This window comes from Mustelus asterias, chromosome 3, assembly GCF_964213995.1.
Source record: "Mustelus asterias chromosome 3, sMusAst1.hap1.1, whole genome shotgun sequence".
Lineage (NCBI taxonomy): Eukaryota > Metazoa > Chordata > Chondrichthyes > Carcharhiniformes > Triakidae > Mustelus > Mustelus asterias.
The window spans coordinates 47,384,301-47,409,477 of NC_135803.1; the positions used below are offsets into that span (position 1 = coordinate 47,384,301).

The 25,177-nt window shown below is 39.1% G+C and overlaps 2 protein-coding genes and 1 non-coding gene across 5 annotated transcripts in view; 2 read left to right on the forward strand and 1 right to left on the reverse strand.

Annotated features, from left to right (window-relative positions):
- gigyf2 (GRB10 interacting GYF protein 2) overlaps positions 1–25,177 on the reverse strand; it is a 149,331-nt gene that overhangs the window by 92,331 nt on the left and 31,823 nt on the right. For all 3 annotated transcript variants that reach the window (XM_078208491.1, XM_078208503.1, XM_078208497.1), the window contains 3 exons: positions 17,005–17,113; positions 13,629–13,669; positions 8,592–8,675 (listed from right to left, as the gene is read on the reverse strand). In XM_078208491.1, the coding sequence (XP_078064617.1) occupies positions 8,592–8,675; positions 13,629–13,669; positions 17,005–17,113 (234 nt within the window). The remainder of the gene's footprint in view (positions 1–8,591; positions 8,676–13,628; positions 13,670–17,004; positions 17,114–25,177) is intronic.
- On the forward strand, positions 70–1,586 carry kcnj13 (potassium inwardly rectifying channel subfamily J member 13). The gene is made up of 2 exons (XM_078203614.1): positions 70–541; positions 970–1,586. Exons 1-2 carry the CDS (start codon positions 70–72, stop codon positions 1,584–1,586), a joined length of 1,089 nt encoding a protein of 362 aa, XP_078059740.1.
- LOC144491963 (U6 spliceosomal RNA) lies at positions 10,176–10,282 on the forward strand. Its single transcript, XR_013497532.1, has one exon. It is a non-coding gene; the product is annotated as a U6 spliceosomal RNA (small nuclear RNA).

Consider the following 25,177-nt stretch of genomic DNA (forward strand, 5'->3'; position numbering starts at 1 on the left):
CATTAGTTGCAAATACTAACATTCTGACAACATGTTCTACAGCTTATCCAGGAGAGCAAAATAATGGACATGGTTTTCAATGATAGTGACGAAAAAGTCACTGCGCCACTTGTAGCATTTCGGTACAAAAGAATCGTCACTAAAAATGGGCACAGCAATCTCAAGATGGAGTCCCTCAGCGGAAAAAGCATCGTACACCTAAAAGATATCTGGTCAATCTTAGTGGAAATGAGATGGCGTTGGATGTTACTGACGTTCTCAGGAGCTTTTGTTGCTCATTGGCTCTTCTTTGCCTGCTTTTGGTACTTATTGGCATATACAAATGGTGATTTAGATCTGCTCGATCATAACAACCCTCCAGAAAACCACACCATCTGTGTGAAATATATCGATAGTTTCACAGCAGCCTTCTCATTCTCCCTGGAAACTCAGCTTACAATTGGTTACGGAACCATGTACCCTGATGGTGACTGTCCAGCTGCCATTGCGCTCCTTGCTATCCAGATGCTGCTGGGACTCATGGTGGAAGCTTTAATTACAGGTAATTATTCTTTAAAAGAATATGATTCAAGAGATACTTCCCTGAATTTTATTATATAATCTCAGCAGATTTCAAAGGTCTGAATAACTGAATTATCTGCAACTACTAAACCATTTTAAAGAATTGTGGATATGCAGTCGGGGCATATAAGGGCTTATTAAACACTGTACCTTCAAACAATGAAAAAAATAGCTTTACAATGCGTTCATATATATTCGATCTTTTTAAATAGCCTGAAAGTTATTGATTGCACGGTCACTTTATATTAAGACAATGGCATGGGACATTCATTAAATTGTTTACAAAAGGACGAAGATTAGATTCTGGGGTCATAATGTATGATATACTTTAACACTAATAATATGCTAATGTCTGATAGTAGAAATATTTTTTCCAGAAAGTTTACTTATTAAAGTTAATTTTTACAGGTGCCTTTGTGGCAAAGATTGCCAGACCAAAGCTTAGAGCGACTGCAATTAAATTCAGTTACTTTGCTACTGTTGGAAACCGTGAAGGGGAGCCTTGTTTGATGTTTAGAGTAGCCAACATCAGGCAAAGTCCATTAACACGTGTTAAAGTAACTGCCATTCTATACCAAGAGTACAAAAACCAACACCTTCATCAGACAAACCTCGACTTTCACGTCGACAACATGAACTCGAACGAGAGTCCATACCTTGTCTTTCCACTTATGTTCTGCCACACCATCAATCAAAACAGCCCTCTTTATCCACTGATTCAAGGAAAGATGCCAGCCTACTACGAGATAGTAATTTTCTTGTCAGCAGAACAGGAAGATACAGGAGAGACTTGCCAAAAGAGGACCTCTTATATTGCTGAGGAAATTCAACTCAGTCAACAGTTTGCCTCTGTGATAAGCTGCACTTCCAAAGGTTACTACAAAATTACCATGGAAAACTTTGACAAGACAGTTCCTGGATTCCCTGTGCTACTTAATCCAAAGGATGCAAAGCAGAATGATTTTGTTGTCAGCATCAACGGTGATCATACTGACATTATATTATTCAGAGACAGTGCTGTCTGAATAATTACTAACTTTTAAAGGGCCACCTGGAAATACCCAATGACAAAATTGCTGCCATTGTTAGGAAAAGTAGTTTAAGATCTGTAAGCTTAAAATGGTTTGAATATTTTATTTTTAAACATCAACTGCCGTAAGTTATAGTCCTAAAACGTAACCAAGGATCTGGGTCTTTGAGGTCAGTCATTAACAGTAGGATAAGATGATCATTTGATCACCACTTAAATAGAAAATAGTATGCCGGATGAAATTTGCAACTAACCAATCTTGAAATGCAATGGTCAATCTTTATACAGTTTATTTCACCCAGTACTATTTCTGCAATCTATTTTCAAGATTTGATTTGTCAGTATAGTGGAGCTTTATTATGCATGTATGTTTGTTGAACTGCAGAGAGAGATCTGGGATGGGCGGCAGTTAACAAAGCTGGTTAAGATAAAATATACAAACATTTCTGCCAATTAGAAAAGTAGGAATTGGGATAAGATGTTGCCACATTTATAAAGGTGTTTCTCCAATTTGTGACCTACGTTCCTCAAAGCATACTGACATTTCACACATTAACAGACCTCAAAGTATTAATTGCCTTACAGTGAAACACGAGGCTAATTAAATAAAAATGCAGGTAGAAACAGACTACAATACCAAGATCCCAAACAATAAAATTGAAGAGTGATTTATATTTCCTACAGTCTGTTAGAAAGAGCGTAAATACATCTTGAAACTTACAGGTTTTCATTTTTCATCAATTTCTAAGACTTGTTTATGAAAGCAATTTGGATGCCTCAAGCATTATACACACTTGAAAATACAATTACTCTGAATGCAGTTAAAGATGGTTATATATGACTAAAAGAATGGTAACTAATGGGAGACAGCTGACTCAAGCCTCCCTAGTTTCCAGAAACATTAACAATTTATGAAATCGTGCCAGCATGAAAACATTTGCTGGAGTCAGGTCTATGCCTCCAAGGGAGAAGGTGCCCTCCGAAATTAAGGGGCCATACCTAGAACCTGTGTCAATTCAGATAAGATGAGTACTACAGACTATGTATAAATATTATAGTGGGGGAAAAGAAACATAGTTACCCAGCAGACATTGGAGTGTTCAGAATGTTAATAGTTACACTCTATCAATTTTCCAAGGTCCACAGGAAAACACCACACTTGCAACATACAGCATATCTAGGAAACAGGGGGTGTATTCAAGGGTTGGAATTCATGGAGGAAAGTGGTGTTTATGTGGACCTCTCTAGTTTTGTGGAAGGATGGAGGAGGAAAAAGGAAAGCAGGCTGCAGAATCTGTGATCCACAGAGGGAGGTTGAATTAGCAATATTATTTTCCAGTAGACAGAGTTGGCCACCTTGACTTTTAAGGTCACTTAGGCGACTGGAGGAGGAGAATGAAGTAAAGGATCAGAAAGGAGTCCACCCTGGAAATAACTAAACTCACATGAAAAAGAGGTTAAAAAGGCTCACAAAATTTGAAATAGGTGAGAGAAAAGTAACAGTATTTTTTTTTCCAGAATGCAAATTTTCTGGCCTGTGAATGAAAGTCAATCTTTTTGCCAGCGCTATGCATCTTTCTCTGCAGATCTAAAAGTTGTTGACCCCTTGCAGTCTTGCCTTTGATATTGGAAGCATAAAAGTTCCATTACCTGTTTAAATTTAGTTCTGTGCCGTGAAAGGCACCAAGTTCAATTTATAAACAATGAGCTTCAATCTAGATGATGATGCCCGGCAGAAATCCAATTTAAACTTTTTTTTAAACTGTACTCGAGTTTTTAAAAATGGCTATTGCTTCTTTTTTTGCAGACAAATTAAAGACATGCTTTACTGAATGTTTATCCAAATAAGGTTAAGTAGTAAACATTAGAAATTGAAAATTGGTTCAAGGGAGAAAAGGACAAGTAAAAAGCATATGGGAAAGATTCTGACTGTACTGTTAACGAGCCAACACTAGAATCTCAGTGCTTTAAGAAGCTGGTGTGAATGTTTTACAAGATGTGGAAAACTCTGCCTTCTCTAATCCTTTGGTATAAGAATGGTGATGGCTTTATTTAACAATGAAAGCTAACTTTTTTAGTTTTATTTTTCTTCAGTTTTATTCGTCATTTGGAAGGCATCTGAAGAAAGAAGAAAAATGCCAATTTATCTTTTCTTTTTAAAGCTCATGCTACTCTGTGCTTAATTGAATTGGAATTGGAATTGGAATTATTATGGTCAACTAACCTATCAAGTTGAAATTCTGGTTATGTTGAAGTATGTGGGAGGTATTTAGAGCCACACTTAAGACATTCATATATAAAACAGGCAATTTTGAATTTTAAATGTTTAAATTATATGAACTGGCATTGGGAAATTTGAACTGATTCTGTTGTTTTATTATTTTGGTCATACCAAAATTGTAAACTGCCTACAAAAAAATACAGGTAGTTTAGAAACAAGTGAATGCAATTCTGAATGATGAGAATGTTTTCTTTTGAAAATTAACGTCAATGATTTTTGTCATTTGAATTATGAAGGATTAAAAAGTCTTGTGCAAACTTAAAATACCAAGACAGTTTAGAATGATGTTGGACTAATCTTAGTGCAGGACGCAATCGTGTGCATTTGAAAATATTTTGCTCTGCCCCCTTGAAAACAAGCAGAGGAATTAACCCTTTCTGCTGATGGCCCCCCCCCCCCCCCCACTTAATTTACCACATAACTTTTGCATTGCTAAGCACAAATTTTATATATTTGGCATTATTAAATGTCATGGGTTTAAATTAACATATGTTTAGACAAATTAACTATTGAGCTCCTGAACAGAGAGACAGTGGATTCTTTGTTCTTTTTGAAAAAACAGATGACGATGGTTTCTGAGGCCAAAGCAAGCCAAGTTGCAGCTTTCAGCATTTCAGATGTGCAGATCTCAAATGTCACTGCATGATGACTTGGCCAATCAAAGACTTGGCCTTAACCCATTCAGGCCATTTCTAATCTTCTGAGACAAAGTATTTGAGAAGGGGAGATATAAAGAACAAAGAACAGTACAGCACAGGAAACAGGCCCCTCGGCCCTCCAAGCCCGCGCCGCTCATTGGTCCAACTAGACCATTCGTTTGTATCCCTCCATTCCCAGACTGCTCATGTGACTATCCAGGTAAGTCTTAAACGATGCCAGCGTGTCTGCCTCCACCACCCTACTTGGTAGCGCATTCCAGGCCCCCACCACTCTGTGTAAAAAAGTCCCTCTGATATCTGAGTTATACCTCGCCCCTCTCACCTTGAGCCTGTGACCCCTTGTGATCGTCACCTCCGACCTGGGAAAAAGCTTCCCACTGTTCACCCTATCTATACCCTTCATAATTTTGTACACCTCTATTAGGACTCCCCTCATTCTCCGTCTTTCCAGGGAGAACAAGCCCAGTTTACCCAATCTCTCCTCATAGCCAAGACCCTCCATACCAGGCAACATCCTGGTAAACCTTCTCTGCACTCTCTCTAAAGCCTCCACGTCCTTCTGGTAGTGTGGCGACCAGAACTGGACGCAGTACTCCAAATGTGGCCGAACCAGCGTTCTATACAGCTGCAACATCAGACTCCAGCTTTTATACTCTATACCCCGTCCTATAAAGGCAAACATACCATATGCCTTCTTCACCACCTTCTCCACCTGTGCTGCCACCTTCAAGGATTTGTGGACTTGCACACCTAGGTCCCTCTGTGTTTCTATACTCTTGATGGCTCTGCCATTTATTGTATAACACCCCCCTACATTATTTCTTCCAAAATGCATCACTTCGCATTTATCTGGATTAAATTCCATCTGGATTAAATTCCATAGAAGTTACAAATAAGCTAATTACAAACACCTTTGTCCCTGATGTAAAACATCATCAAAATCACCAAGCTGGGGAAGCACAGTTTCCAAGATTAGAATTGATAAATGAAATTGAAAGAAGTTGCTACTTCAAACGTTCAAAACTGAAATTTACCCGCCATGAGGGCCAATTAAGTTTCATTTATAAGAAATGAAAGACACTGAAAAGGTGGTCATCAAAATAAAGTTCATTTTCGGGGATTAATAAATTTTCTCAGCCCAACAATTCTGCTTTATTTGAATTTCAAATAATGAAATTATAAAATGTCAAGCACAATATAACAGAATATTTCTAAGAATGGTCACCCAAAATAAAGAACAGACCAACAAAATGTGCTAAATCCTGAAATCAAGTGGGAATGTTTGATTTGTAATTTAATTGTATGAGAATATTGTATTGGACAATAAGGTTCCTCCAGGGCTCACAAATGTGCTAGAACAGCAACGAAAGGGATGTGCAAAATTTAATAAGGAGTGAGGATGAGAGGCAGAGACCGAAAAAAACCCACTACCAAATGGGAATTCAAAAAAACCATCAGGGGCACTGCTCATTAGAATATACCAATCTGATATGTACAATCTGGTAAAAAAAAAAGGTGGAGATGACACAACGAAACTAAAAGGCAAAGATACAAACATCTCCGAAAGAAAGCTATGAACTTAAGGTAACTGCATTTGATGGTAGCCTGGCCACAGCCCAAGACATCGGAACCATACAGGGGTGATGTGCAAAATCTTTATACAGACACCCAACCCCTTGATCTTTTGATAAAGTCCAAGGATGCTTTGTATGGGCATGATTCTGGGAAACCAGTGCGAGTATGCAGATGTGATTTGTTATGTACTGAAGTAACTAAAATGCACGTGTACCTTTATTGATGTGGAGATACCTTTATTGAAGAATGGAACTTGGACATGTTCAGTTACTTGAGAAACACCAAAACATGAAACAGTAGTGAGACAAATTTGTTTTTTTTTAAAAAGTCACCAAGGCATTCACGTACGCCATGTGGAAAATCATGATAGAATTAAACTCCCAGGTAATAGTTATAAAGAACAAAATTGAAATCAGAGGGCTTCAATTTAGGACAATTGAAGACTAGAAAGAAATAATAGTTAAAACCCACCCACAAGATGGACACAGTTGAAGGGAGAGCTGGAGAATCTTTTAAGTCCATGCTTTATCTGTTTCTTGAACTTGCACGTGCATCATAATATTTTAGAATTGGTGTCGCTTATTGTGAATATTTGTGGTTATACTCCAGTATATTCACTTGTTGTTACTTATGCTAAGTCTTCCAGAATACCGCTAATACACATAAGTAGATACTGTTTTAGAAATTGATTAAAAAATCATTAGTTATTGTAATAATCTCACTGACTGACCTGGTACAATTAAATTAAGAGAAAAAGCAATAACTGTAAAACAAAGGGCAGGGGGCTGACTGAGAACAAAGTTTAGAAGTGTCTCGGTAAAAAAAATAGCAAACACTTGTGAAACTAAGACAATAATAGCGTTACTAAAAATTAACTTCATGCTAAAGATTGACTAAATTATCAAAGGACACTCAGAGCCAAGGATAGTTCAGCTTAAGTTAGAACTTGCTGAAGTATAGTATTCTGTAAATGATGTTTTCCCTGACGGTCCTATCAAAGTGAACAAAGCTATGACATTCAAAGAAAAAACGTGTGTTTTAAATGAGTTATCAGTCCTTGATAATTAATGAGTTTTGACCACTTTAAATAAAAGGCAAGCTCTTTTGGTAGAATGCCAAACAACCAAGTCCAGCTGAGTTTCCAAGGGTTTTTCAAAAGGTTGAGAGAGAGATAGGGGTATCAGCCTAAAACAAATACGATTGGACTCTAAGTCGCTGTTGGTAGAAAGTCTGTCCTCCCCAGAACTGAGGTATAAGGTACTGTTTTAAAGAAAGCTTATGGAGTGACTTGGTCAGTGGCTAGGGAACGATATTCAACAGGAGGTTGATAATTCCAAGTGTTTATAGGTATTTAGCCTGCATTAACTTTTATTCAATTCATTGTTAGTACTCATTAGGATGGGAAATAGATAATAATCAAGCGATTATGTTAGAGATTACATGGTTCAACACATCACAGGGTGCATAGAGGAAGCAAGTGTTGATCGGGATGGAGTTTTACGTGAATTAGAATAAAGCTCTGAAAGTAATAAAGACTTGGTTTCTCTCTTACCAACTAACCATTTACAGTGCCAAGCAATGCATAGTAGCATATAGGTTCATGTTGCATGTGTTGATATAATTTGAGTGAATTTAATAAAGCTGAGAAATAAATCCAGAAACTGAGTGCACTTGTTATTTGTTTTAACTACCATGTCTGAACCAGAATAAGTAAACTAAAAAAATTCTGCACATGGCAACTTTAGTGTCAGAAAGTAGAAAGCGTGAAACATGCAAATGACAATCTCTCAGAATGTCAACTCACACTCAACAGGCTAACTGGAAACCAAACATTAAAATTTTGTGAAAGTTGCTTAAAAACCAGAACAAAATAAAAGGGAAAAATGCAAACATTCTAAAAGATCTGGAAAGGTCTTGACAAAGCGAATGTGGAAAAGATGTTTCCTCTTGTGGGCGAGTTCAGAACCAGGGGGGCACTGTTTTAAAGGTCACCCTTATAGAACAGGGAACAAGAATTTTTTTCCCTCAGAGGCAACTTGAAACACAAACAGTTCAGCCATGATCTTACTGAATGGCAGAGCAGCCACAAAGAGCCAAATGGTCTACTTCTACTCTGATTTCATGTCTGTATCATTTTTGAGAAAGACGAAGCATATTTGAAAGTATTGAAACATTTTTGAGCTTGCATATTACTTTTAAACATGTTGTTCTGCCTTTAGCTATTTTCTGCATGAGCAAATGTTACATCTCTCAAATATATATGTTAAAAAAGTATATAAATAGTCTGAGAACAAGTTTCTTGCGACTTTGAATAAAACCTACTGGAGCTTGACCATAAGTCATCGCTTATAAGCACAAACACATGGACGGTTTCCAGCTTCCTTAAGAAGAAAGTTTCTTGAACTGCAACATCTTTAAATTACATAGGTGAAACATTAGTTTTGAAATCCATTGTATTAAATATGCAAATAGATCCCTCACATACCTGATTTTAAAATGAACCCAGAGGATGAGAGAAAATCATTTGGAGCACCCAGGCTGGAATGCTGGTCCTTGGGATGACTCAAACCTTAAATAAAAAGTGCACAGACGTTAACTTTCTACTTCAATGATTTGATTTTCTAGAGTAATACATTGTTTCACTGCAAGACGAATGAGATGTGCACAGTTCGATACAGGGCTATTTCTGAAATGCTTTGCAATACTGAAAGTATTTAGAAAGCTTATCTGAAAAACTGGTGTTTTTTTTTTAAGTTGAAGTAACAAATGTGTATTCAGATGCACTCCACTCTTACAGGGGAAGACATTAGCAAGATAATTAAAAAGGAGGATGATTATACTTTGAACATTATCACTAAAAATCTGAAATATTAAACTGGGAAATTCCAATCAGTCAAATGTAACATCTTCGTTGAAAATGCTCTTCTTGCCAATGTAATTATCGGTGCTCAGAGAACATATTTGTATTTTTCACACCTCATTGAGCACAAGTGTAGAGATTTGCATCACTGAAATTGTTCACGTTTCATAAGGGGTACCAATAAGTGATTAAGCTACTGAACTAATGATCCTGAGACAAAAGCAAAGTACTATACAAATGGAAATCTGAAATAAAGATAGAAAATTGCTGCAGTCAGCAGCTCTGGCAGCATCTGCGAAGAGAAACACAGAATTAATGTTTCAGTCCTGTCACCTTGCAATGGGATGAAAAGTCACAGATCTAAAGTATGAATTCTGTTTCTCTCTTTGCAGATGAGGTCAGATCTAAGCATTCTGTTTTTATTACAATTATCCTGAAACATTGGTTTGAATCCCACTACAGTAGCTCAGGAATTTAAATTTAAATTAAATAAATCTGGATTAAAATGCAAGCATCAGTAATAGTAATTATGAAACTACCAAAATTGTCATAAAAATCTATTTGCTTGAAGGAAGGAAATCTGCTATCCAAACCCAATCTAACCTGTGTGTAACTTCAAACCCACATCAAAATGATTGCCTCTTAACCGCAATCTGAAAGAACTAAACTTTATCAAGAACACAACAAAAGCTACAATAAAACAGGATGGACCATCCAACACTGGCCTAGGCACCAGACTGGAACAGGAAAAGTGCACGCTTAGCTCAATCAACCCTGAAAGCCCAACTCACTCACATGCGAAGATGTGCCAAAATTGGGAGAGTTGTCCTGTAGACTAGTCAAGCAACAGCCTTACAGTCATACATACACACACATCTTTTTGCCTACATTCCGGGCTCTTCATCACCATCTGTGTATGTCCTGTCTCACCAGTAGGATATATACACCATAAGTGATGGCACAATAGTATACAGTCAAAAGGGAGGTGCTCTAGAATCCCATGTACAAGAAAATCACCTGATTATCTCAGCTGATGATTCATTACTCCTCTATGGCAAGGACCACTTAGAACAAGCACTGAGGGTAACAAGGATGCCGAACATACCCTGGATAAGGCAACGCTCATCACCAAAATTGACCGAGTTGGCCCAGTCTTGAACTTACCTGGCTGTCCTTTTAAATGGTTGTCTTTTTAAATGTTTAAAATTTGTGCTCGCTTCGGCAGCACATATACTAAAATTGGAACGATACAAAGGAGATTAGCATGGCCCCTGCGCAAGGATGACACGCAAATTCATGAAGCGTTCCATATTTTTAATCGTCTTGTTCTTTAAGGGTAAGGAATCCAAATTTAGGGCAGCATGGTGGTACAGTGGTTAGCACTGCGCCAGGGACCCGGGTTCAATTCCTAGCTTGGGTCACTATCTGTGCGGAGTTTACATGTTCTCCCCGTGTTTGCATGGGCTTCCTCTGGGTGCTCCGGTTTCCTCCCACACTCCAAAGCTGTACGGGTTAGGTGGATTAGCCATGCTAAATTGCCTCTTAGTGTCAGGCAGATTAGTGGGTAAAATACTTGGGCTTACAGGAATAGGGCCAGGGTGGGAATGTGGTCGGTGCAGGCTCAATGGGCCGATTGGCCTCCTCCTGCACGGTAGGGATTCTATACCTGCCAGAATGAGGCTACAGTAGATGGCCAGAGTACCAACATAAAGCAATCTTGCCCACAAATTCAACTCATCCCAGATACATTACTCCATGACAGTATTGGATAGAAAGACAACCCGAATTCCTTAGGAAGACAAACCCCTGTCCTCAGAGAACAACAATGACAATGTTGTGTGGCACGACAACTATGCTAAATCAGATAGATTCAGAACAGATCCAGCACCCCAAAACTGGCCACCCATAAGATTTTGCAGCAGCAGAATTCTATCCTACCACAATCTGCAACTTCATGATCTGGTACATCCTTTACTCCACCATTACCATCAAGCCATAGAACCAATCTTAGTTCAATGAGTACAGGGGGCATTCCAGGACCCGCACCAGTCACATTTTAAAAAGGTGCTAACGTGGAGAAACTACAAAATGGGATTACATACATGATAAACAATGGAGGTAGCAGGCTAAAAACAAAAGTGAGCAATCCCCCAAGCAACAAATTAGATCAAAGCTCTGCAGTCTTGACACATCCAATTGTGAAGGGTGGACAATTGAACAGCTAATGGAAGTGGGAGAGGGGTCCATGAATATTCCCATCCTCAACAATAGCAGAACCAAATACAAGTGCAAAAAATAAATGCTGAAGGCATTGCAACCATCTCAACTAGAAGTATTGAGTGGAGGACCATTTAGAACAAGCTCCTGAAGTTCCTCCCATGACAGAAGTTGGTGTTCAGCAAATTCAATTCACTCCATTTGTATATAAGGAAATAGCTAAGCAAGTGGATCACTGAATACATCACAGGCTATAGCCCTCACAACATCCCGGTTGTAGAACAAAGAACAAAGAAAATTACAGCACAGGAACAGGCCCTTCGGCCCTCCAAGCCTGCATCGGCCATGCTGCCCGACTTAACTAAAACCCCCTACCCTTCCAGGGACCATATCCCTCTATTCCCATCCTATTCACGTACTTGTCAAGACATCCCTTAAAAGTCACTACCACATCTGCTTCCACTAGCTCCCCCAGCAACGAGCTCCAGGCACCCACTACACTGTGTAAAAAATCTGCCTCGGACATCTCCTTTAAACCTTGCCCCTTGCACCTTAAACCTATGCCCCCTAATAATTGACTCTTCCACTCTGGGAAAAAACTTCTGACTATCCACTCTGTCCATGCCTCTCATAATCTTGTAGACTTCTTTCAGACTTGTTCTTCAGAACTAGCCAGTACTCATCCAAGCTGTTATAGTTAAGCTACAACACCAGCATCTACCGGAAAGAGGGAAATTGCCCAGGCACGCATGTCATGGTCACAAAAAGCAAAACAAAGCCAATCCAGCCAATTACCATCCCCATTACTCTATTCTCAATCATCATAGCGATGGAGGTAGCACTCGCTGCAAGCTCTATCATCGTGCAGCAACCTGAAAGTTGCTAAACAAGCAGCACACAAGTCACCACATACTTAAATAAGTCAGTTGCGCACAACAAAAAAATTAGTGCATATGTTAGATGTTGACAGAGTTATCAAGCAACCATTACTCACCAAAAATCGGTTTAACTTGCGCCCTACTAACATCACCCAGCTCCAGATCTCATTATACCCTTGGTCCAAACACAGACAAGGAATGAATTCTAGGAGTAAGGTGAAACTGACTGATCTCTACTTCAAGGCGGCACTTGACCAAGTGTGGCATCAAGGAGCCCAAGCAACACTGAAGTCAATTCAAATCATGGGAAAAGTCATACCCAGCAATAAGGAAGATGGCCATGGTTGTTGCAGGCCAACGATTTCAAATTCCAGAACATACCATGAGAAGTTTATCAGGGCAACATCCTAGCCCAACCAACTTCAGCTGCTTCATCAATAACCCTCCTTCCAACATAAGGTTGGAGGCAAGCATGTTTACTGGTGATTAGTGTTCAGTACCATTCGCAAACGCCTCAGATACTGAAGCAGTCTGTGTCCATTTGCAGGGAGAAGTGGACATCTTTTAGGCTTTGGCTGTTAGTTGATGTGCAACATTCCCTGCATGCATGCATGCCGGGCAATGATCATCTCCACCGAGAGAATCTATTCACAAATTTTTGATATTTTGCTTTGATATTACCATCGCCAAATCCTCAACATCAACATGGGGGACAAAGTAAGATTGATCAGAAGTGGTTTACAAGAGCAAAGCAGAAGCTGGGTATTTTGCAGCTAGTCACTCACCTCTCGACACCCCAAAACCTTTCCATCAAGGCATAAGTCAGGAGTGTGAAGGAATACTCTTAACTTGCCTGGGCTGAGTTCAGCTCCAACATTAAAGGTAATCAACACAATGCAGCCCATTTGATTGGCACTCCAACCACTACCTTAAACATTCACTCCTGTCACTATTTGTGCACCGTGGCTGCAGTGTGTGGCATCTGCAAAATACACAACTTGCCAATGCTTCTTCAACAGCACTTCCTAAACACACAAAACTCCACCTCCTAGATGGACAAAAGCAGTAGATATGAAGTCCTGGCAACGCATCTGATACGGAAATATAATCGCTGCTTTTTTGTTGTCGCAAGACTACAATCTTGGAACTCCTGATCTAACAACACTATGGGTCTACCCTCATCACATGGGCTACAGTGATTTAAAATACAGATGACCACAACCATCAAGGGCAGCTAGGGATGGGTAATAAACGCTGGCCTTGCCACTAACATCTACATGCTCTGAACAAATAAAAACAGAAGTCAATCCCAGCCAAATACTCTAACTTCCATTGTGAAAATTCCCATTCGGTTGAAATTTAATTAATTAATTAGATAAATTCAAAATCCAAAACTTAGTTCACCTTGTAACCTTATTGAATTTCAACCCAGGTTCTGAGTGAAAAGAGCACCCTTTCATTCGGTCATGTTTTAAAACCTCAATGATTTATGTATGCGAGGACAGTATACATCCTACTGGTACAATTCAATATAGTAAAACAATTCACACTTCAGTATTGAACTGACCTGGGTCTTTCCGCCCTGGTTTTTCAAACCGCCGCTCTCCCCTATTAAAAGTAAAAACAACTTAAATTTTCTTCTAGTTAAGAACCACAGTGCGAGCATAACAAGAGATTAATCAACATTAAAATCACATTAGGCAACTGGTCAAAGGAATGTTTTTAATCAAACCAAAACTACTTCATTTTATGCGTATCTGGAATCCTCCTAGAGGATCAAATCTATGCCATAGGTACAGGAATGTTCCAGGGATCCAAATTTCTACTCCTGATATCAAAGTTCTTTTGTAATCAACATCATCATACTTATTACTGATGTTTTTCTCTTGACTTCCTGGTCTATCTCTTATGGCATTGTTAGTAGGAAGTTGGCAGACATACTGTTTAATGAGAATTGATGAATAAAACATTAATAAAGTCACTGAAGTTACAAAAAAAGTGAATTAAGTTTTCTGATTGTTTTTTGGGAATGTAGAGCAACAGTGTAAAATGTGATGCAACTGATTTCTGTGATAGACAATGCTGATATGATGAATGTGAACTAGGCACAATCCATTCTTAATGTACAGATATGTCCTGAATGTGATTACATAACTTTTTTTATTCTTGTGTAGCAACAACGTCAACAGAACTCCATTGGTTATTCATCTTTTAAAACAGCCCTCCCACAATGGAATACAGATATACTGCAATACTTTGGAAGTTAAAGCAAAATTATATATATATTTTCGGAATAGAATTATGTAACAATATAGTGGAAACAAAGGAAGAACAAACTTGCATCTCTTCAGTTTTTCTCAAACCCTCTGAATCTTTCAAGATTTTCACAGGTAATGATGTGCCTTTTGGAGTGTAATCATTATTGCAATGTGTAAAATGTTCTTATGTAGCGTAGTTTTAATCAAATGCTGCAAAGTGATAGCTTTTACAATATAAAGATGACCTTCTCAACATGCAAAAAGAATTAATGGTACGTGTATTGGTTGCAGCATCAGTCCTAAGAACTCTTATGTTGCCATTTCACAAGTTCAGACATTTAAAAGGAATAGCTAGTTATAATGTACCAACCCAGGGACTGTATGTTGTTGCATTATTTTTAATGTGCTTCTCTAGGCTTAAATTTAGAAAAAAAACATTTGATGGTAAGGTAGCAAACCTTCCAGTTTAAACTAAAATTAAATAAAAATAATTTAACTCACCAAAATAAACCCTTCATAAATAACTTCAATGGGAAAATTTTCAAATCCATTCACTATTCCCTAAAGCAATTTTTTTTAAAAAGTTAAGTTCAGCATAAATCTGTTGGAAATATAAGTTTAACATTGCTACTGAATTCAAGGTACTTGCAGATCTGAATGGCTGCAAAACACACCCACACAAACTTCAGTAAGTACTCAAGATTACAGGATGTATGCTGGAGCTTTAAGATTAACAGAAAATAAATCATTGTGATATTAAACCTGTCAGCTTTCCTGTGTCTCACGTTACAAATAAACTACTATGCTCAATAGTGGTTATGGAATTCCACGACTTTTTATTTAAATTATTTTAAGGAATTTGGATACACCATTTATTTTGTCTATGGTATAATTAAACAGAAATATGGTGACATTTATCATTATTAATATAAAACTGATGTATGTGCATTCTCATCTATCTTTTGGCCTGGTTTGTCACTTAAATTATGTCAAAGGAAGTGTGTTACTAAAGAGTTATCTTTTAAGAGTTAAGACTTAACACGAGCATTCTACCAAATCAAGAGTCACAACACTATGATCCCCGAAGTGCTGTAACGAGCAGTTTTGGCTCGGAAAGATCCTACAGTGCAAGTTCAAAGCTCTGAACAGTGTAGATTTGGAGCTGCAGGGAGTAAGTAGGAAGTACAATTTGTCCAAGGTTGTAAATATCAATTTATTCTACTAATCCGATTAGATCGCTTCCTTCTAAATTTTTGTTAAAACATTTCACGGTTCCCTAGGCTCGACTTAGACAATATGACCATCATCATTGTACCATGAACATTACATATCCTACTAAAGTAAATAAAACTGTACACCCCAAGTTCAAAACTACAACCTTTCAAAGTTACCAACTGCGCACTACAAGCTGACAGTCATCCTTTCACCGTGCAGTCATTAAGCTCTTAAAACTGTATGCCAACTGTTTAGATGCGAGAGATAACATTCTGAAGGGAATGTTCTCATCCCTCTGAGAAATTATCACCTATCAATAAAGTTCAAATATATTCTGCCATAATCTACAAAATATGACCTTATGTAACTAGTAAAGTTGAAGCATTTGCTTTACCTCGTGACTAACAGCAAGGGAGTGAAGCTAATTGGATCGCTCTTTCAACGAGACAGCACAAGCACAATAGGCCTGATGCCCTGTGTGTGTTGTACGACTGAGATTCTAAATTAAGATTCCAACAAACCCACAATGTTGGACTTAGTAGTTCAGGGTAGATCTGCAGCATAGATTCCACTTAGTATTTCCTTGAATAATAATGCTTACCGCTGACTGCAAACTTAAAAAATACACCAACAGTATATTCTGACAGGATGGAATGTACACAATTTGAGCAATAGATTAAATAAGGATAGTTTTCTAGGAGCATTTTGGGGAGCGTCTATTTTCTGCATCTACTATGCTAAATTGCTATTGAGATAAGTATGCTATTGCAATGAAAATAATTAATCTACAATATAAATATTAGGAAATAAAAGACCAAGAAAGGAGAGAACTGAAAATACTGAGTCTGAGGTGGCAAAGACACAACTGAAGATTTCAGCAGCAGATGGGTCAACACTAGGGCAGAAGCAAGCAAAATTATACGGTCTAAAGATTGAAATAGGAGGTCTTACAGAGAATACTGGGTCAAAAATTCAGCTCACTGTTGAACAAGGCGCTGAGGTTAGTCTGGTGGAATCAGATAGTACTGGCAGGATGGAGCAGAAGCAAGTTGATGGAGTTTGTCTTCCTGGTGTTAGGCTGGGGGAAATTACAGTTCAGAGACCAAATATCAGACAGGTACTTGAAAGAGGTGTTAAGGCAGTGGAATTTGGTATCAGCATACATGTGGAGGCTAGCCCTTTGTCTTGAAATGATAAGACAGAACCCTGGGTGACTCCCAAAGTAACAGCATAGGGTGGGAAATAAATCATTGTTAGTGATGCTCTAGTTAATGACAGATATGTAAAAGTAGAACTAAGACAATGCAGTCCTACCTATCAAGATAATGGAAGAGACTGCATCGAAGTCCAGAGAAAAGCTGGAGATAGCCAACTATTTTATGTTCACTAGTATTGCCGAAAATCTTAATCTCAGAGAATTAACTGAATCAGAACCAGGCTACCACAGTAACGCTTTCCTCATCAACTCACCTTTCTTCCCAACTTTGTGATCTGTGCATTTCTCGAACTCCTCGACCAAAACCTCCTTCACCTTCATCAAAACTTCTTTGGTAAAAACCACCTTCACCTCGCCCTCGACCTGAGGGAAAATGTAAAAAAAAACTTGAGGTATAAAGGTAAGCATTTATACCAAGTTTCCTTTTGGTTTTTTTCCCCACAATATATTTAAATATGCTATATTTCAACCTCCATTGTCAATTCCCAAAATAAAGATCTTTGTAGAATTATTACTTAGTAAGGGCAGATATATCTACAAAGAATAATTCTGCACATAACAAGAAATTTCTCAACATGGAACCAGGAATTGAATCCAGCCCAGATGGAGGAAAGAAAGAGAAAAAAGAGGATTGTTTAGCAAATGATGTTCAATTGTGGAATCACATATATTATCAGACACTATGTTTTGAGTTCTTCAAGCATGGGCTGTTTGGGTATGGTCTGCCCCTTGCCTATTGTGAGCAAAAGCTGGGACATGTTGTTTGATACAATCAGCCAGTCCTTGGGACCTGCGTAGTACATACCGAGCATCAACTGCCACCGAAATTCATATACCACATTATTCATTTGTGAGATAGGCAGAACATCTTTTTGGCTTGACTGCAGAATCCTGTTAATTGCTGAATGCCACACGTGTTGCTACTGCATAGTAGCAACATTAAAAAGCTAGCTTCACCTGTTGCTCAAATTTTAGATACTTTGCCCTTCCAGGGTAACCGGAGGTTGACTGGGCACTTTGCAAGGCCAAAACCAATGGCCTTAGGCACGATCATGAATTTGCATGATATACAGCGTGAAACAATTTGATCAGGGTAGCCATTATGCCGCAGGATGCCTTTGAAGCACCCTATTTCAACATTAAGTAGGCATGTGAATAAATGATTTGCACCCTAGAAGCTGCTGATGAGACAATTCTTATGTGTAGAAAAAGGTAGGCCTGCAGTAGACCATGGGACCCTTGTCAGATTTCTCAAGGGGAGTTTATTTGACTGCTCCATTTCAAATGTGAATTTGAGCCCATTAAGACAAGCAAGGAAATTGCATGCAGCTGGAGATTAAAATGTAGCAGACATATCCACATATCGGAAAAATGCAGGGATCATGAAGTTTTGGCCCTGAAAAGTATCCAGATTACCTCAGATCATCCTGGAAGGGCAAAGCATCTCAACAATTTGAGAAACAGGTGAAGCCAGCTGTTTCATGAAGTAAGAATGGCATTCACCATTAACAGGACACTGCAGATGAGACAAAAAGACATACTCCCTCATGCAAGTGAGTAACGGGCAGCATGGTAGCACGGTGGTTAGCACTGCTGCTTCACAGCGCCAGGGACCCGGGTTACATTCCCAGCTTGGGTCACTCTGTGGAGTTTGCACGTTCTCCCCGTGTCTGCGTGAGTTTCCTCCGGGTGCTCAGGTTTCCTCCCACATGCTGAAAGACGTGGTTAGATGCATTGACCCGAATAGGCACCGGACTGTGGTGACTAGGGGAATTTCACAGTAACTTCATAGCAGTGTTAATGTAAGCCTTATCTGTGACTAATAAATAAACTTTACTTTAATGTGATATATGAATTTAATACTGAGTATGTAGACCATAAGTCCCAAAGACTAGCAGAACATATCAAACAGCATGTCCCAGCCACTGCTCGCAACAGGCAATGAGTAAGGGATAGACAGTACCCAACCAACCCATACTTGGAGAACACAAAACACAGCATCCAACACTCCATGTGATTCCAAGATTAAGCACTTGCCAAACAATCCTCAATGCATGAAGCATTACGCTAACAACCAATTTAAGATTGTCAGTCGAGCTGACAGTGAGGCACGTTTGTGTGTACTCGAATGTATATATATTAGTACACAGGACCCTGTTCTTTGCAGACACGCATACAGCAATTGCACCTATTTCAGCTAAACAAAATAAGTGACAGCCATTCACAGGTTCATACCCCGGGGCAGTGCCCAAGCTGCCTGGTTAAATTTTAAATAATGTTTGGCAGTTTTCTGCAAGTCACCATCAACAGGTACATTTTCCATGACAATGCCTCGATCAATCAGAGTCCACTCGCCAACCAATCAGCGTTCTTCTCTCATACAGTATAAATTGTCGCTTTAGAAGTGTCCTGATCAATGCAAGACAAAAGGCTTGGACATGTCTTTTTTCAGCAATATCTGTTACTATTGATTTTTCAAACTATTCTCACCTGCTTTTGCTCCCAAACCCATTTTGAACTTCTATTACTCCCACTGATGTCAATCACCTTTTCTCCTCAAGACAAAGCACAATTGAAAAGAGATTTTCAAGTGGTTTCTGATATCCCACAGGGTTTTGGCATGCGCATGTCCACTGCATAAATCAATTATTGGATACAGGGCTACAAGGAATGATGCCCAAGTTTACAGTTTACAGTGAAGAAGCATAGTAAATATTTTGACTAGAAAAATAATGGGGCAAGAATGTGTGATGTGGAAAAGGAGGATCTGGGGTGCATGTTCAGAGCAGTGCCTAAAGTGGACAAGGCCATTTAAATGCCAATGGAATATAATTTTATCACAAGATATTGAATATAAAAGTTCAAATGTTTTTGGTGCATCTATATAAAATCTCAGTAAAACCACTACTGTGTGTATTCTTGAGCCCCATCCTCTAATAACATTGCAGCAACAGAGAGGGGATAGCACAGAATAACTAACACACAAAAAACTACCTCATAGACCTGTCCCTTCAACCAATACAGTGTCACTCATTTCCAGTCCAGTCTTATTTATCCATCATTCTTCACTGAACTAGCCCAAGTCATTAGTTTAAAACCTTCATCTCGATCCATAAATTCTTCTAGTCTTTCAACTCACTTGAGCTCCTTTAGCCAGAAAACCTCATGCTCTCTTCCTCACTCTATAGACACTCCTTTATGCCTACAAATGATTTTTCTGAAACCGTACTTTGGTCTCTTCACTTCTTGAGGTATCACTTTCTGACTTGTCATACATTCCCAACAGCCAGCAACGAATGAAGTACTTTGAGATTCTCTTTCCAGATAAATTTGAGTTGTTGCTGTTGATAAAATTAGTGTTCCAGACCCTGACTATAATATGTCTCACCTATAGAACAAAAAAGACAAAAAGAGACTTAACTCTCAAATAATCTAATTTCAAGTAAAGCATCGGAGTCAACCAGGAAAATCAAAAAGAGTTCAAAACGTACCCACAAGTACACCATCACAACAATTCTCCGTTAACAACTTGAATACTTTTAAATTGTTCTGGAGGATTAAAAGTGAAGTTTAATAGCTTCTTAGCCTCCTTCGACTTTGGTACCTCTGGACAGTTCCAAATATCTCGCCCGAGAACAAGTCTGGAGTCAAAGCTACATCTTTTTAAAAATTGTCCATGGGAAAAAAGTTTACAATACAATGATGCATGCAACATTGCAGTCTTATAGTGAAAGTCTGCTCCCAAGCTCTTCCTTGCCCCAGGCTTTGCAGAACTCACTGCTATTCCATCAATTTCATGTGTACTTGCAATGCAGAGGTTCAGAATGGACAGTACATGTGGTTAGCTAGTATTATTTATGCATATTTGATTCCTACATGCAGTAGCTAAAACCTAACTGTTAGGGTCATCATAGAAACCCTACAGTGCAGAAAGAGGCCATTTGGCCCATCGAGTCTGCACCGACCACAATCCCACCCAGGCCTTACTCCCATATCCCTACACATTTACCCGCTAATCCCTCTAACCTACGCATCTCAGGACATGAAGGAGCAATTTTAGCATGGCCAATCAACCTAACCCGCACATCTTTGGACTATCTAGATTATTCAAGTCAAAGCTTCATACTGTTGTCATAAACTATAACGACAAAAGGAAGGAGCCAATGACCATTATCTGTTCAGAAAGGATAAAATTTTGCTTATTAGACAAAGCAGTTGAACTGGAGACTAGCTCCATCAGACTAAGTTATTAAGGATATTTTGGCAAAAACATACTTATTGATTAGTACGCATTTTGTAGAAGCTTTCAAATTAACGTTTGAGCAAGTCCAAGAGGTCAGCCTAACAGATTATCTGAACTTGACCTGAGGATCCTCAGTCTGCCAGCCAGACAAAGCATTTCATAAACTATTTCTACCAAAATTATTAAAAGATGGAAGACAATAGTCTACGATTCTTATGGGCAGATTTCACCAATTCACATAAAAGGTTCCATACAAAAAGCAACACTCTAGTTTTGGCCAGTGACACAGAAGGTAAAAGAACTCAATGGAGGTAGAGGAGAACTTCAGTTGAGCCTTGCATCAAGGCCCGCATACTACAGAGAGATTAATCATGTCGGAAACATAAAAATCCTTTTTGCACCTGCAATCACGATGTTAAAAAACAAATAAATACACGGGCATTTTATCTAGAAATGCTCCCTAGAACTTTTTCTTCCCCTCCGTTTATTTTCTAGGTTACATAGACCACTAGAGGCCCTCAGAGCATTGAATACTCTGCTGTTTGCAGACTATACTTACAAGATACCAAATTATGAGAATATAACTCTCATTAGCAAGCTAGAGAATCAGTGTTGTAATGTCATAAGACTGCAGTGATTATGAAATCATTTGAAAAGTAGAGGTGGACAGATTTCAATGAAATTCGATACATAGCTAGGGAATGGCCAAAGGAATAACAAATTAGTTGTTGCCAACGTGCAAATCTGCATTCTGGAATTTTTTTTACAATATGCATTGACATGGGAAATTGGGTGAACTGATTTTTTTTGTGTGAAGAACATTTTGGGTTGCTTGATTTAGAATGTTCTGATTGTTTTAGGATGTTGTAGGACATCACAGCTGTTGCAATGCAATTTGTCACAGCTGTCAGTGGGTGAGCAGAGTTTTCAAAGTAGTTTGTTGGATGTGGATTAACCTCAAAGAGCTGGAAAACCTTAATAAAAAGATGTTTTACAGCTTTGCAGTTACAGATCATTGACTAGGCAGGAACAACCCTCAAAGAGCGGTCTCATTGTAATAACATTAAATTAACAGCATGTTGAAGGTGTGTGTTTTATTGAGTAACCTCTTAGAAACATTGAATCACTACAGTGCAGGAGGCCATTCGTCTGCACCGCCCACAATCCCACCAGGTCCTATTCCCATAACCCCACATATTTACCCTGCTAATCCCTTGACACGAGGGTCAATTTAGCATAGTCAATTAACCTAACCCACACATCTTTGGACTGTGGGAGGAAACCCACACAGACACGGGGAGAATATGCAAACTCCACACAGACAGTGACCCAAGGCCGGAATTGAACCTGGGTCCCTGGTGCTGAGGCAGCAGTGCTACTCACTGTGCCACCGTGCCACCCTCTTCACTTGTTTATATTAGAAGTTAACGGCAAAACCTTTAACAGATTCACCATAAAACAAAAACGAAATCAGCAAAAGGAAATAAACTAAAAGCCAGGAATTTATATAGAAAAGTAAAATCTTGCAGTTAGAAGAGAAAATGCTGAAAATCTCAGCAGGTCTGACAGCATCTGTAAGGAGAAGAGAACTGGCATTTTGAGTCCAGATGACCCTTTGTCAAAGCTTTCCTCGCTATTGCATTTAACATTGTATCACCCTTAACGTCCTCAACTTCACTACATGAAGAAACATCTCTATATCAAGTTTATCAATTCAGATACAATCAAGGTACCCTCGGATACCACAAGTAATCAGGCCTAACCTTGCATTTTGGTTTTGATAGAAAAGGATGAGTAAGATTGTGGAACCAACCTTGCAGTACAAGCAATCTGATATGAGAGGACATTGCAAAACTGGTAATGAAAAGAATATGCTGCTGAAAAGATTACTCAGTTATAGCACTAAGGGTAAGAATAGTGAAGTAACATGCACTGATCAGAGAAAAATGTGGAAAATAAAATGCAACAGTTAACAGACCATAACGTCAGCCTAGTAGTAATCATAAAAACTAAAGTTGCCTGCTCAATGCTCAATTAAAAATCAGTCTAAGCCATTCAATTCTCGTACTCCCCTGCTTCATTTTCTATTTACACTTTTGTAGACAAGACACAGATGAGCTATTTTAGAGTATATGGAAAAAAAGGTGAGTGGCAGATATGCATACATTCAATTTGGGGTACCCTGGTTGTATCTGAATTGACAAACTTGATATAAAGATGTTTCCTCATGCAGTGAAGTTGGGGACATTAACGGTGATACAAAATTAAATGCAGTAATGAGAGGAAAGCCTATGGACCCAGAATGTATTCCAAGGTAAATATTGGAAACTACTGGATTTTTTTTTTTAAAAAGAGCACTTCACTCATAAGAACATAAGAAATAGGAGCAGGAGTAGGCCATCTAGCCCCTCGAGCCTGCCCCGCCATTCAACAAGATCATGGCTGATCTGAAGCGAATCAGTTCCACTTACCCGCCTGCTCCCCATATCCCTTAATTCCCTTATCGATCAGAAATCTATCTACCCGTGATTTAAACATATTCAACGAGGTAGCCTCCACCACTTCAATGGGTAGAGAATTCCAGAGATTCACTACCCTCTGAGAGAAGAAGTTCCCCCTCAACTCTGTTCTGAACCGGCCCCCACTTAGTTTGAGGCTGTGCCCTCTAGTTCTGGTTTCCCTTCTAAGTGGAAAGAATCTCTCTACCTCTACCCTATCCAGCCCCTTCATTATCTTATATGTCTCTATAAGATCACCCCTCAGCCTTCTAAACTCCAACAAGTATAGACCCAATCTGTTCAATCTCTCCTCATAAGCTACACCCCTCATCTCCGGTATCAACCTGGTGAACCTTCTCTGCACTCCCTCCAAGGCCAATATATCCTTTCGCAAATAAGGGGACCAAAACTGCACACAGTACTCCAGTTGCGGCCTCACTAGTGCCTTGTATAGTTGCAGCAAGACCTCTCTGCTTTTATATTCTATCCCCCTCGCGATAAAGGCCAACATTCCATTCGCCTTCTTGATCACCTGCTGCACCTGCAGACTAGTTTTTGCGATTCGTGCACAAGGACCCCCAGGTCCCTCTGCACAGTAGCATGATGTAATTTTTCTCCATTTAAATAATATTCCAATTTACTATTATTTCTTCCAAAGTGGATAACCTCACATTTGCCAATGTTATATTCCATCTGCCAGATCCTCGCCCACTCGCTCAGCCTATCCAAATCTCTCTGCAGACTTTCCGCGTCCTCCTCATAACCCCTTTAAACCAAGAGATAGCATCAGGGCACATGCAAGCAATGTGAAACTGAAAACATTTGATGGCAACCAGAGCTTTCTACCAAGTGGTATTGTAACTCGGCTGGTATTCTAAAGACCCTAGGTAATGTTCTGAGGGCCCAGGTTTCATTTTGTGAGTGATGTTTTCTAAGAGCATTTTTCATTCTGCAACAGTATTTTGAATCCCACCACAGCAAATGGCGAATCTGGGATTACAATGTCTGAAGATGATGGCCATGAAATCATTGATGATTGTTGTAAAAACCCATCTGGCTCATTACTGTCCTTATCTGGTCTGGCCTACATGTGACTCCATGCTCACAGCATTGTGGTTGGCTCTTAAAAATGCCCTCTAAATAAGGGCAATTAGGGATGGGCAATAAATGGTGGCCTAGCCAATGATACCCATATCTCATGAATGAATATAAAAAGAAAGTTGGGACTGCACTGCAATTCAGAAGAAGCACTAAATTAACAATGAATAAGATTAACGGCAGCAAGAACCATCATACCAAAATAAGACATATCCTTTGATAACATGGATTAAAGAGAACCAACACCATAACTTATACAATCTTTTAATGTAATAAAAGCAGACCAAGGCACCTCAGAGGAGCATGATAAAAAAACAGACACTGAGCTACATAGAACAACATTAGGACAGAAGACCCAAAACTGGTCAAAAAAAGCAAGTTTACAAAAGCATTTTAAAGGGGGAAAAGAAAAACGTGTAGTGCATTCCTGAGAGGTGGCATTGTGGTTCGCACTGCTGCCTCACAGGGCCAGGGACCTGGGTTCAATTCCAGCCTTGGGTGACTGTGTGGGGTTTGCAAACCCAGTGTCTGCATGGGTTTCCTCCAGGTGCTCTGGTTTTCTCCCACAGTCCAAAGATGTGATAAATG